This window comes from Nothobranchius furzeri, chromosome 15 (assembly GCF_043380555.1).
Source record: "Nothobranchius furzeri strain GRZ-AD chromosome 15, NfurGRZ-RIMD1, whole genome shotgun sequence".
Taxonomy (NCBI): Eukaryota; Metazoa; Chordata; class Actinopteri; order Cyprinodontiformes; family Nothobranchiidae; genus Nothobranchius; species Nothobranchius furzeri.
Genome location: NC_091755.1, coordinates 53,122,611 through 53,134,859, shown reverse-complemented (window position 1 = coordinate 53,134,859; position 12,249 = coordinate 53,122,611). Strand labels below are relative to the sequence as shown.

At 45.6% G+C, this 12,249-nt stretch overlaps 1 protein-coding gene across 8 annotated transcripts; it reads left to right on the top strand.

Moving 5' to 3' along the window:
* The first annotated feature begins 323 nt into the window (after positions 1-323).
* csde1 (cold shock domain containing E1, RNA-binding) lies at positions 324-12,015 on the top strand. 8 transcript variants are annotated; one of them, XM_070544997.1, is made up of 21 exons: positions 349-557; positions 4,135-4,323; positions 4,834-5,032; positions 5,125-5,234; positions 5,647-5,733; positions 6,220-6,317; positions 6,390-6,471; positions 6,564-6,692; positions 7,511-7,636; positions 7,716-7,931; positions 8,013-8,180; positions 8,266-8,430; positions 8,830-8,847; positions 9,845-9,952; positions 10,061-10,242; positions 10,316-10,437; positions 10,515-10,634; positions 10,711-10,889; positions 10,969-11,132; positions 11,215-11,347; positions 11,463-12,015. In XM_070544997.1, the coding sequence occupies exons 2-21, from the start codon at positions 4,165-4,167 to the stop codon at positions 11,508-11,510; spliced, it is 2,613 nt and encodes an 870-aa protein (XP_070401098.1). In that variant the 5' UTR covers positions 349-557; positions 4,135-4,164; the 3' UTR covers positions 11,511-12,015. The 8 variants fall into 8 exon arrangements, with proteins under 8 accessions (XP_070401099.1, XP_070401098.1, XP_070401096.1 ...); XM_070544995.1 differs by having other exon boundaries at positions 5,125-5,291; positions 8,013-8,153; XM_070544994.1 differs by having other exon boundaries at positions 5,125-5,291.
* The last annotated feature ends 234 nt before the right edge of the window (positions 12,016-12,249 follow it).

Sequence of the window (12,249 nt, the reverse complement as noted above, 5' to 3'; positions counted from 1 at the left end):
GTAACTCCGAAGATAACGTGGGAGGAACAGGATCACTTCAAGGATTTAAAAACACGAGTAACCAAATCCTGAAACGACCAAAGAACACGCACACCTGCCCAACTGCAACACAGACGAGAAGCAATCCTATGCCCAAGCATATTTTGAGAAGCTAACTGATCTGAAACCAGAAGTTTGTGCCTACTCAACAGCTTTGACAAAGCACACGTCCCAACGCTGCTCCTAGCCCTCCTCATCCTTACTACGCTGCCGACTCACCTCCAGGGTGTGGAGTTGGTTGCTATCTGCTAGTTCCCTCCCATCGTTCCCCTCTCTCTCCCACCCTCTTCCTCTTCTCCCTCTGTATTTCTTAAGTTTTCTGCACAGTGTTGTTGCACCTGCAATTGCCTTTCATGTGCTAGATCTCTCCCCCCTTTTTACTTTATGCAACCACCTAGAAGTTGAGCCAGAAACCTGTTAGCTGTGTGTGTGTGTGTGTGTATGTATGTGTGTGTGAGAAGAAGTCTGCAAAGTGATCAAGAGCCTGGTTATTGAAAAGACAAAAGTCAACAAATAAGGTGAGTTTCAGTCGTTTTCCTTTCATAGAACAAGATTCATCATGTGAAAGGCTTTTTTGCATTTCAGCCATAATATTTGTGACTTCATAAAAGGGTTCGGTGTTGTTTTTAAAGGAAAAACTGTAAATGATAAACTTTTTAGAAAATGTCAAAACTGGTTGTGTAACACTGGCTTCAGTGCTTAGGTTTTGGTGCACTAGATGAAAGTGTATAGCTGTCTGGTACCTGTGTGTTTGCAAGCTTTTAAAACTGTGTTCTGACTTCTAGCTTTAAGATCCATTTTTAAGGCGGCACTCAAACTTTGCCTCTTAAGCACAACGTGGAACATCAGTTCAGCTGCTAGCGTTTAGTCAGAAATTAGCTGCTCTTTGTACTTCCGGTCATACTGTTGAACATCTGATTTTTGTCGTTTCTCTAAAGCCTAGTTTATGCTTCTCTGTCAAAGTTTAAACTAGCATGTGTTGACAGAAACATCTTACTTTCATACTACTTTGTGTGTCAGTGTTGCCAAGCAATTCTCTGCCAGGACAGCAGAGGCTGTAGACATGTTCTGGTGGGTCTACCTGTCATTTCAGTGACTTCTCTAGCCAACGATAAAATCTCTATTTTTTAAATAACTGACTTGCGTTTGGCGGATAGTTTAAAAATGGGCTCTTCATCCGTCTTTGCGTGCCTTTTGGAGAGTTCTTGCGTCAACGGATAATGAAGCTGCGTCTCGTCAGATGGGAGAAGTATAAACTAGGCTTGACTTTTCCAATAAGCAAGCTGAGCTGAACTAAACAGTCACCATCCCTTCAATGTTTCTAAACCGGTGATTTGATTTAGTTGATCAGATTGCGTTTCCACAGCTAAATTGACACCCTTTCTACTCTTGAGTCATCTTTTTAAATCTTTTGCCTTTTCAACTCCTCCTCTGAATTGACAGCTGATTTCCTGTGTTTGTGACACTTGGCACACTGGCTGTCCTATCTTCATTGTCCATTATGTTTGTTCCTCTCTTCACCCTTGCAGACATCCAGCAGTGTATCATTGGGTGGTTGCGTAACCGTTTTTTGTCTTAAGTCCAGCAAAAAATTCAAACCAGTAATCAAGTTCAGCAAGTGCTCAAGCAAGCAAGTTTGGTTGGAGTTTATGGGAAAATATGGGCAGCCCCTGGAAAGGCTTTGTTGAGTTTACCTTGCCTGCGTCACCACCTACCGCGTTTGTTAGCGCTGACCTGAGCAGCACCTCCCCCGTCGGACTCAGCTTGTCACCGTATGGCCGATCCGTAAGTTTCGCCTTCCTGCCTATTTTCTGCGAGCCCTACCCCATTGAGCACCCATCCACCCAGCCCTGCATCTTTGCTGTGAATGGCCTAATCTTCCATTACCACCGGGCTCCCGAGACTAGCCTCTACTCAGTTACATCGTTGCAGGGTGAGGGTTGTTTGAGTGTAGCTATAAGGCTATTTCACTGATGCTGGAGAGTCTTTATTTTCTCTTATCAAATTAAACCCTAACCCTGGCTTTCTACTGGATGTGTAAGCAGAGTGTAACGTAATACACTTAATCTGCAATTTCTCTTCCCACTGGGAACGTTTCACACAGCTGGTTCTGCAAGGTCGCAAAATGACCTGAGAGTTGGTCACGTGTCATTTCTGAAATTCTCATGAGAACCAGTACGGAGAAAGATGGCTGCATGTAACCAAAATGATCCCTGGTGTCTGTTCAGTTTACCTTGGCCAGAGGTTTCACTGGTAGTTACATACCTTTTTTTTTAACTAGTTAAAGAGCAAGTCACCCCCTGCCCGAGTCTTACTCCACTCCTACTTCCTGTTTGTACAATGCAATGCTGTTGCCTGGTAGACCGAGGGGGCGGTGCTGCTAACAAATACACACACAGGCTCATAACGGCATTGTGACATCATATGGTACTTCTTAGCCAATAGCGTTATCAGATTTAAATTCAAATGCAGTGCAAAGTTTTCACCTGAAGAGGGCACAACAATGAGTTTAAGGCAGAATATTTAAGTTTTTACTAAGATGCACTAAAGTGACAAATAATTGACTACACGTGTCTAAAGCACGATTACACACATTTATATAGTTTATCAGCAAAACAAAGTTCATTTGGGAATGACTTGCTCTTTAAGCAACTGGAAATCTGCTTGGAACTTTATTTTGAAAGTTTTGAGATGTTTAACACAGATCTCATGTTCTTGTCTGGCCTGACTCTGTAGGCACAGCGTGTTAAAAATGTGTCATACGTGACGCGTCCCCCCCGCTTCTGGGACTCTTTCGAAACGCGGTGCTGGTGGAAGTGCACCCATTCGTTATCATGATGGCTAATTGCTGTGAACTATGCTTTATGGACATAACGCAATGCTTACGCGTCCGGTAGAGAAGCCTGGTTACATAACTCACCTTCCCATCAGCCCAAAAAAGAAATTACTTCATAAAGTGTAAAACTTTAGAAAAGCTTCCTACCTTTTGCGTTTTTTATTTAAAAGTTGCGTTTTTCGATAGAGCAGAACAGGGTCTAACAGCAGAGGCTGCTCTGGGATCCCCCTCATTACCCATAATCCATCACCAGCTCTGTCCACCTGTAGATACCTGCTGTTCAAACCGTCTCCATCTCCAGTCCTGTTCTCGCCTCAGCTGGCTGTGCCAAGAGCTAATTTTAGTTCCTTTTTCCGTTTGAATGGAGGTTTTTATTTTATATCTTTTTAGAAGGGGTGCTAAAAAACTCAGTTTGGAGGTTGTACACTCATTAAGGTTTTTGTGATATTCAAATATATTAATTAATTCATTCTCTAATAAAACATGTGACTTGTTTTAATACGGAGCTGGCATACAGAGGTTGTGTAAAGTTGGGGACATCAGTTGGACGTTGTGGCATAAAGCATCAAGGTTTGGGTGTCCAAGGGCGTTTCTCAATGCTAAAGAACCTTGTCTTGATGTCTTGTCCCAGTCCCGGTTGCCTAGGAGATACGTAAACAGACGTGTTCCAATGTTCATGTCTACCGAGGTGTCTGTTCTCCGTTTGTTAGCCGTTCAGCTAGCTGAGCAAGGATACACGGGAGGTGTCTTGTAGCCTAGCCTTGGTCAAAAATTACCCAGAATACACCGCAGTATTTTCAAAAGGATGGCGGATCAGAAGCCGGCAGCTACTTCTGGGGTAAATTTCAAGTTTAAATGTAAGTCAACTACTTAAAAAAAATTCCCAAAGCAGTTATTTATGGTTGGTTAGTTGCTTAGTAGTTGCAGCTTCGGTGGCTAGCGGGTAGTAACTCAATTATATTTTTAATTATAACAAACATCTAAACAATTTAAAAAGGAAACACCTTGTTATATATTTATGTTGAAACTACTACGTATAAAATATAACGTTATCTCTCGTGTCACGTGCCGTTACGTGGAAGCCGCGGTCACGTGTTGCAAGTCTGTTCCGTTTAACCGTTTTCTTTAACCGAGGAAGGACGGTGTCCTGAGTAAGGTGCCTTGACATTGAGAAACATTAAAAATGTAAGGTAATTAAAGTAAAAACCATTCAAAGCTTTGAGTCGGTTACATTTTGAAGCTGTTGCCTTTTCCAACAGCCTGTCCCGGCCCAGTCTCCTGTGTTAAAAATGGAACGAGGCTCCTCTGAACCTCCAGTTGCTCGAAGCACTGGCTCAGCCTCGAATACCTCCACTGCTCCCGTTCACATTCCCCGATCCTCCTCTGTCTCTGGCCATCCTCACCAAGGAAGTAAAAAATACAAGCGGAGCCCCTTGTATCAGAGATCCGTAAGACGAGACGCAGCTCTTACTGACTGAGTGGCTCTCTGAGCTGATTGGTGTGGTTTTACCTCTAACCGCATGGGTTTTTACATATTATAGTTAAATAAGATTATTGTCACTTGGTTGTGAGTCAGAGGAACGTACACTACTCCATCAGGAGGCGCATGATGCTTTGCAAAGTTCCACCTTGTTAGGATTTTAAAATATCAACAGTTTTGGGTGAATTGCTGTTTTTAAGGCATGATTTGACCTTAAAGGTTTCAGGTTTGTAGGCTAACATAGGTTTAAGTTCACTCCTAAAATGTGTTGACTATTGATGAGAGATCCCCAGAAGGCTCGTTTGCATTTTGTTTTATCATCCTATCCTCCTGGGTTCTGCAGCAGCTGCATGTTTTAGTTTTTAAGTTTGGCTTCAGATGAATTTGCCGTGAACTCTCGTCTCCCCCACCCGCTGTGTTGTGAGCTTCACGCTGATCTGCTGCTGAATCTGTTTAAAACTCTCCTCTCCTCTTCTAGATGAGTTTCGACCCAGGCATGCTCCATAATAACGGTCACACCGCATTCGCCAACGGCACCGGGCCTGGCATTAGAGAGACCGGTGTGGTGGAGAAGCTCCTGGCTTCATACGGATTCATCCAGTGCTCCGAACGTCAGGCTCGCCTCTTTTTCCATTGCTCCCAGTACAACGGCAACCTGCAGGAGCTTAAAGTTGGAGGTGAGAAGTGTTGCGTGTGGCTGGGGGGGGGGGGGTTGTTTGTTAAATGCCCTGTTTCAAAGCTAAATGTTGGCTGTTTTCTCTCCCACCAGATGATGTAGAGTTTGAGGTGTCCTCTGACAGGCGCACTGGCAAGCCCATAGCAGTGAAGCTGCTAAAGATAAAGCCAGAAGTGCTGCCAGAGGAGCGCATCTCGGGCCAGGTGGGGTCAGACCTGCACGTCTATCCCTTTACTGTGCTGCATGGTTATATTCATCCAGTTAAGGAACACCATTTTATTTTTGGTTTTGTCCTTGTCTGTCAACTTTGTTTCCCTTTAATCCCGCATGAATTCTTATTGGTTTTGTGTTTGAGGCTCCCAGTCCAAACAGATTTGATCAAATGTGCGCTTGAGCAGGTTTGATGGACACTAAACTTGTTCATCAAATATACGACCCTCGCTAGAGTCTAATCTGTGCTGAAATGTGGTCAAACTTGGGCTTATCCTAAAGTTACGGTACCTGTCTGCCATCTCATTCATCACGACAATAAGAATTTATTTGTTTTGTGACTTTAGTGGATGTTTAGTTGAAACAGACACGTCTGCGTGTTAAAGCCGTTCTCCTTTACTGCAGGTTGTTTCATCAATCCCCGTGCATTTGGATGGGAAGTCTGCTCCCGGCCAGGTGCCCACTGGCAGCGTTTGCTATGAAAGAAATGGGGTAAGAGACGGATTCTCGTGAGCTTGACGCCAAAGAGTGTGTGTGTGTGTGTGTGTGTGTGTGTGTGTGTGTGTGGGGGGGGGGGGGGGGTGTTTTCTCTCGATCCCCAGTGAGTCGTGGAGGATGGCTGCTTATACTGAGCCAGGATCCTCTGGAGGTTTCTTCCTGTTAAAAGGGAGTTTTCCTCTCCACTGTCGCTAAATGCTTGCTTAGTATGAGGATTGCTGTAAAGTCACTGACACTAGTCAGTGACTTGATGCAGTTTGCTGGGTTCCTTATATAGGAAACATTATTTCTGATTGGCTTAATGAACTGACCTGAATTGGAATGTTTATTATGTGAAGTGGCTTGAGACGACTCTTGTCGTGATTTGGCGCTATATAAATAAACTTTAATTGAAAGAGTAAACTTCAGTCCTTCTACTCTTGATCATTTGTCCAAATCCTCTCAAACGTCTGTTATCTGGTGCTGTTCTCCTTTCTACAGGAAGTGTTTTATCTCACCTATACTCCTGATGATGTGGAGGGTAACACTCACTTGGAGACGGGTGACAAAGTCAGCTTTTACATGGAAACCAATAAGCAGTAAGTCGGCGTGCGGCGTTTGTGTGTCACAGCAGCACGCTCTGTTGTATTTAAATGGTTTGCTCGTTTCAGTACCGGTGCAGTGAGCGCCCGTAATATTCAGCTGGTGAAGAAAAAGCAGGCGAGGTGCCAGGGTGTGGTGTGTGCTACCAAGGTGGGTTCATCTTTATTCTAAAGTAAACAAATGTTGGTTTTGGTAACAGGAGCGTTGAAAGAGATTGTGTTGCGCCCTGTGTTGTCTTTCAGGAGGCCTTCGGGTTTATCGAGAGGGCAGATGTGGTGAAGGAGATTTTTTTTCATTACAGCGAGTTCAAGGGGGATCTGGAGGCTCTTCAGGCTGGAGATGATGTGGAGTTCACCATCAAAGACAGAAATGTAAATGTCAAGAAGGGCTGCCTGCCGCAAACGCTTTTTTGATAGCCGATGGGGTCACGCAAAGGTTCTAGCTTATCGCTTCAACACGCTGCTGCTGTCTGATAACCAGCGTCAGCTGCTAACTTGGGGTTCTATGCTGTCTATAAAGATCAGAGCATCGACAGGTTTTAATGAGTATTTAAACTCATAGATAAGGAAAACAAGTCGCTGGGCTTTAGCAAAAAATACGTGTTGGCTGTTGGCACCAAGGTTGACCAATGAGGAGCAATGCTTTGTAAAACACTAACGCAGCGCTAGTGTTTGTAGGGTAAAGACATCAGTCATTACTGTTGATGTTGCCGCTATTGGTGCAAGGAAGTAGCTCACTGTTCATGCTAGCAGCTAGCTAGCAAATTAGCCAAAAGAGGCGACTCTTGCTCTCCGTTGGCGGCCACGACGTGCTTCGTTTTGAAGATGATCGTGCATCGCCGTCATTCTGCCACGGAAGGCAGGTTCTACTTTGCAGATTTTGCACGTTCCTCTTGAATTCTTCCAAAATGCTCCCAAACGCTTGAGCTCCGTTTTCAGCTCGCCGTAATTGTAGGCTTTTCATTCGGTGCCACGGCTTACCCTGAATGCCACTCCTGCACGTGTGTGTCGAGGGCAGTGGAAGGTACGGCAGCAGTTCTGAGTTGAACTGATGTGTTTGTGGCTAATCTTGGCAGCACTGTTTCACTTCTTCAGCTTTCTACATGAGAGGCCGTTAGATTTGAATAGACCCTCTTATACGCATCTTTGAGTGCTTTGCTTTCATTGTTTGTACTTTTGTCCTTCTGTAGGGCAAAGAAGTAGCTACAGATGTGAGGCTCCTCCCACAAGGAACGGTTATCTTTGAGGACATCAGCATCGAGCAGTTTGAAGGCACCGTCGTTAAAGTTATTCCCAAGGTTCCCAGTAAAAATCAGGTGAGGAGGTTAAACGGAAAATCTAAAAAACAATGAAGGTAAACAGCTGGAAACTCAAACTCGTCCTTTGTTTCTGCAGAACGATCCTCTGCCCGGTCGCATCAGCGCGAGGATCGGTTTCACAGAAAAGGAGCTGCCTTTTGGCGAGAAGGACACAAAGTCTAAGGTGACGCTGCTGGAGGGCGATCACATTCAGTTTAACATCTCCACCGACCGCAGAGACAAACTCGAGAGGGCTACCAACATCGAAATCCTCCCAGACACCTTCGATTTCACCAAGGAGACTCGTGAAATGGTCAGAACTCTTTTCTTATCCGAGCCGTGAAACCGTAAAATGCAGAAGATCGCTGTTTAATCCTCGATCCGTCTGATCTAGGGCGTCATCGCAGCGATGCGAGACGGCTTCGGCTTCATCAAGTGCGTGGATCGAGATGCAAGAATGTTCTTTCACTTCAGCGAGGTCCTGGAGGAGACCCAGCTGCATATCTCAGATGAAGTGGAGTTCACTGTTGTGCCTGTAGGTTCTGTTAAGCTTTTCACAAAAGTATGTATCATCTGTTTTTTTATTGTTACCCTGAGCACATTTTGGAAATCTGTCAGTGAGGAACTAAAGTAAATGTGATGTTCAGGATATGCTGTCGGCTCAGAGGAACCACGCTGTGCGCATCAAGAAGCTTCCCAAAGGAACCGTGTCCTTTCACACACAGTCTGAGCAGCGCTTTGTGGGTGTGGTGGAGAAGGAGGTCATCGGAGCCTCGAACAAGAGTGCAAGTCCAGTCAAGGGCAAGGAGAAGGTACAGAAACTTCACTTTAGTCCACATAAACGTTTCCTTTGGCTTCCCGTCCCTCCTCAACTGTTTTAGTTCTAATGTTGGTTTTTTCCCCTCTTCAATGACCTCCTCCTCCTGCTCCTCCTCGTGCTTCTCTTACGGTTAGAAAAAAGACAAGGTAGGCCTGAGACCTGCATGAGGCTTCACGAGTAACAGACGAAGCTAGTCCTCGTCTACAGAAACGTAGTTGAATACCAACCTTTAGCTGGCCTAATGTTTGTTTTTTAAGAAGCGCTTGCGTTTTCATGTCTGACCCGAGCAGGTCAAAGGTCAGATGTTGGTCTGATCTAGCATCTGTACATCTATAAACCTCACGTCTAACCTGGTCTGATGCCGTTTCTCTGATTTTTTTTTTTTCTCAAGGGGAAAGTTGTGGAAAAGGTTTGTTTTTGTTGGTTGTTGTTGTTTTTCTGTGGCTGACAGCATGGTTGTGATCTGCAAGTAATCCTTGGAATGAATCCCAGAAGTAGGGCTGCACAGTTCAGACCAAACCAGCGTGGTTCAGTCTTTACGGGTGTAAATAATCGTTTTGCATTCAAATAAAAAGGAACAAATATTTATTCCGTTTCATCGGTGCCTATTTTGATACTTTCATTAAACTTGATGTAGGCGTAAGGAGGCACTGAAAGTTTTCGGCTGAAAATTGCCCAAAAGTGCATTTTTGGTTTTTGCCCAAAACGCCAAATTAATTAATTAATTTATATAATTTCCTCAGCAGGCCTTTCAGTTGATTTATTGCAACGCCTTGATTTTAGTGACCCGGTTTTACACTGGAGGCATCAGCGGTGTGAAACGGCAGCGGAACGGTTTACCCGCGAACCTCAAAGCGGTCCTTTTGACACCAGGAGAGTCTTTGCTGTGGCATGGCTTCCTTGCTCTGGTCTTCGCCGGATTCGCGACATCACAAGATCCCTTGAGACTTCAAAGATTACGGTTTCCCCCATTAAACCAAGAAGGAATCACATTAAATGTCGCTGTTTAAAGTCATGATGTTCCCCTCCGCTGCCAGAAATGAAGCCATTAAAACACACCGCTGCACTTTTGGAACGTTGCAGGGAGCGCGTCATTCATCCTTTGTTTCCTCATTTCTGGTTTCGGTGCGTCTCTGTTTAGGAGTGTAAATGTAGTTCTAACTAGACTTAGTGTTGGTAGTAACGGCTTAAACTGTGCAGTCCTGTGTTTCAGGTTCTAACCCAGCTGATGCAGGTAATCCTAACCAGCTTTGCTGCTCTAGATTAGCATCTTAGACACTTTTAAAGCACAAAGTCTTCTGATTCACTCGAACTCGAGCCTCCTGAATCGGTCTGATGTGAGACACGTGACTCATCTCCTGTTGGAGACCTTGTTTCCACTGTTTCATCTCTCTCCGTCCCTTTAGGAAGTGGAGGAAGGAGTGATTTCCTATGAAGACTGTGGAGAGAAGATCACTATACCGTATCACACCAAGGATCTGGAGGGAGGAAGCTACCCTCAGGCTGGAGATAAGGTAGCAGAGTGACTCAGATTATGTTACCAACAGGAAAGTTGTATTTTATTCTGTTAGTTCAGCAGATTTTTTTCACGCCGATGAAACTTGAAACTGTTTGTCCTCAAGGTGGAGTTCTCAATCAGTGAAGTGAAGCGAACTGGCCAGCAGAGCGCCGTGGCCATCAGGATCCTCAACCGCAACGCAAACTCCAACTCCAAGAGGCTTCTGGGATTCGTCGCTGCCCTCAAAGATAACTTTGGCTTCATCGAAACAGCAAATCACGACCAGGAGGTTTTCTTCCACTACAGGTAAAACGGGTTTGGACCCGGTGGTGTCTTCAGCTGGTGCGATGTGCAGAAACTCACCCCTTTCTCCCGTCAGTGAAATGTGTGGCGATGTGGATAACTTGGATCTGGGTGACTCCGTGGAGTACACGCTCTCTAAGGGAAAAGGAAATAAAGTCAGTGCTGAGAAGGTTACCAAGATGGCTGCCGACTCCAGAGGTTTGTTTCATCGTTGGTTAATCATCGTGGAGTTGGAGTTTTTAGATGGAACTGAGATCAACTGTTCCCCGCTTTAGTGAATGGTGCTGGTGAGGATGTCGATGCATCCGTGATGACGGGGAAAGTCATCCGTCCCATACGCAGCGTGGACCCCTCGCAGACCGAGTACCAAGGGCTGATTGAAGTCACAGAAGAAGGTTGGTGTCTAGTTGCTAAGCTTTTTAACTCGCCGCTCCATTTGAGGGAAGATTTAAGACATATTTGCCCCTCTAGGTGGTGGGAAAGGGCCGACCTATCCCTTTGGAATCATGGGAATGACGAACAAGGCAGATTGTCTGCAGAAGGGAGAACACGTGAAGTTCCAGGTTTGCACCGTCACTCAGACGGGCCAGAAGATGGCCTGTAACGTTGTCCCTCAGCGCAGAGCGGCAGTGGAGTGTGTCAAAGACCAGGTAATGGTCTCAAATGGCCAAATCCGTCCTGCCATGCAGATTCAAACATTTCATTCCTGATTCTCTTCGGTGCTCCCAGTTTGGCTTCATCACCTATGAAGTGGGTGAGAGCAAGAAGCTGTTCTTCCACGTGAAAGAAGTGCAGGACGGCGTGGAGCTTCAGACCGGGGATGAAGTGGAATTCTCTGTCGTCTTCAATCAGCGCACGGGGAAATGTAGCGCTTGCAACGTGCGCAGAGTCAGGTACGACCCGTCCCCACCGCAGGATGGCGTGAATATTAGCCAAACGGTTCAAATATCTTAATGCTAACATGTGATGTAACAGCGAGGGGCCCAAACCGGTGGCGACGCCACGTCCCGACCGTTTGGTCAACCGCCTGAAGAGCATCACTCTCGACGACGCCAGCGCTCCTCGTCTGGTCATCGTGAGGCAGCCCCGTGGTCCCGACAACTCTAAGGTACCCCCGTGTTGGCTTAAATTCAAACTACTCGCAACATTTTACTTTTTTCTTCCTGACCAGTCGACTTGTTTTAAACGTGGACCGTTTTTGATCCCAATGCTTTTGTGTGCAGGGCTTCAGCGTGGAACGCAAGACTCGCCAGCCTGGTGTCATCGACTGAGCAATACACAACCCATCCCAGTAGGCATCAGGGGGGCGGGGTTTAAGGGAATCTCATCCGAAACACGCTTGTAAACCAACTCATGTTAAAAACGCGCATGCAGCAACCGGCATGTGGAGTATTTGCCCTCATCGATACCTGTAAGAACTTTTTTTATTGCCGGCCTTCCAAGTATGCCGATGGTTTCATTCTGCAGTGAATGTGTGTGAGCGCGTGTGTAACGGAGGTATTTGTATGTAAGGGGCGTCGTTCCTCTATGTGGTGTGTGACGGTGTGGCTGTTGTAGTCCTGATCCCGTCGAGTCCGCTTCGTCTGGAATTCTGCACCTGTAACCTGTTTGACTGCGTAGATGAGCGTCGGAATGCCGGCATGTCTTTAAACCTCTGCTTCGTTTTCGTTCTTCGTGTTTCTTCGCTCATCAAGTTGTCTCTGCTGTATGCTTCCCTACAAAAGGCATAAAGCAACGTTCCCTCCATAAGGAGGATCCTATTTCTCATCTGTGCTCGTTTTATTTGAGCGGTGTTAAAATGCTTTACTGAAAGACCGAAGTAAAGGCGTGGTGTGAGAGATGGAGGTGGGAATTCCCGTCACCAGTCTAGAGCCTCGAGATGCCTCTCCGGTATTCACACGCTCCACTTTTCCCAGGTGCAGAATTCCTTGTGGCATCTTTATACCCGTAATTCTTTTTATTATTCCTTTACTATTCCTGCACATTATTTTGCTTTTTTTTGTTTTTCCT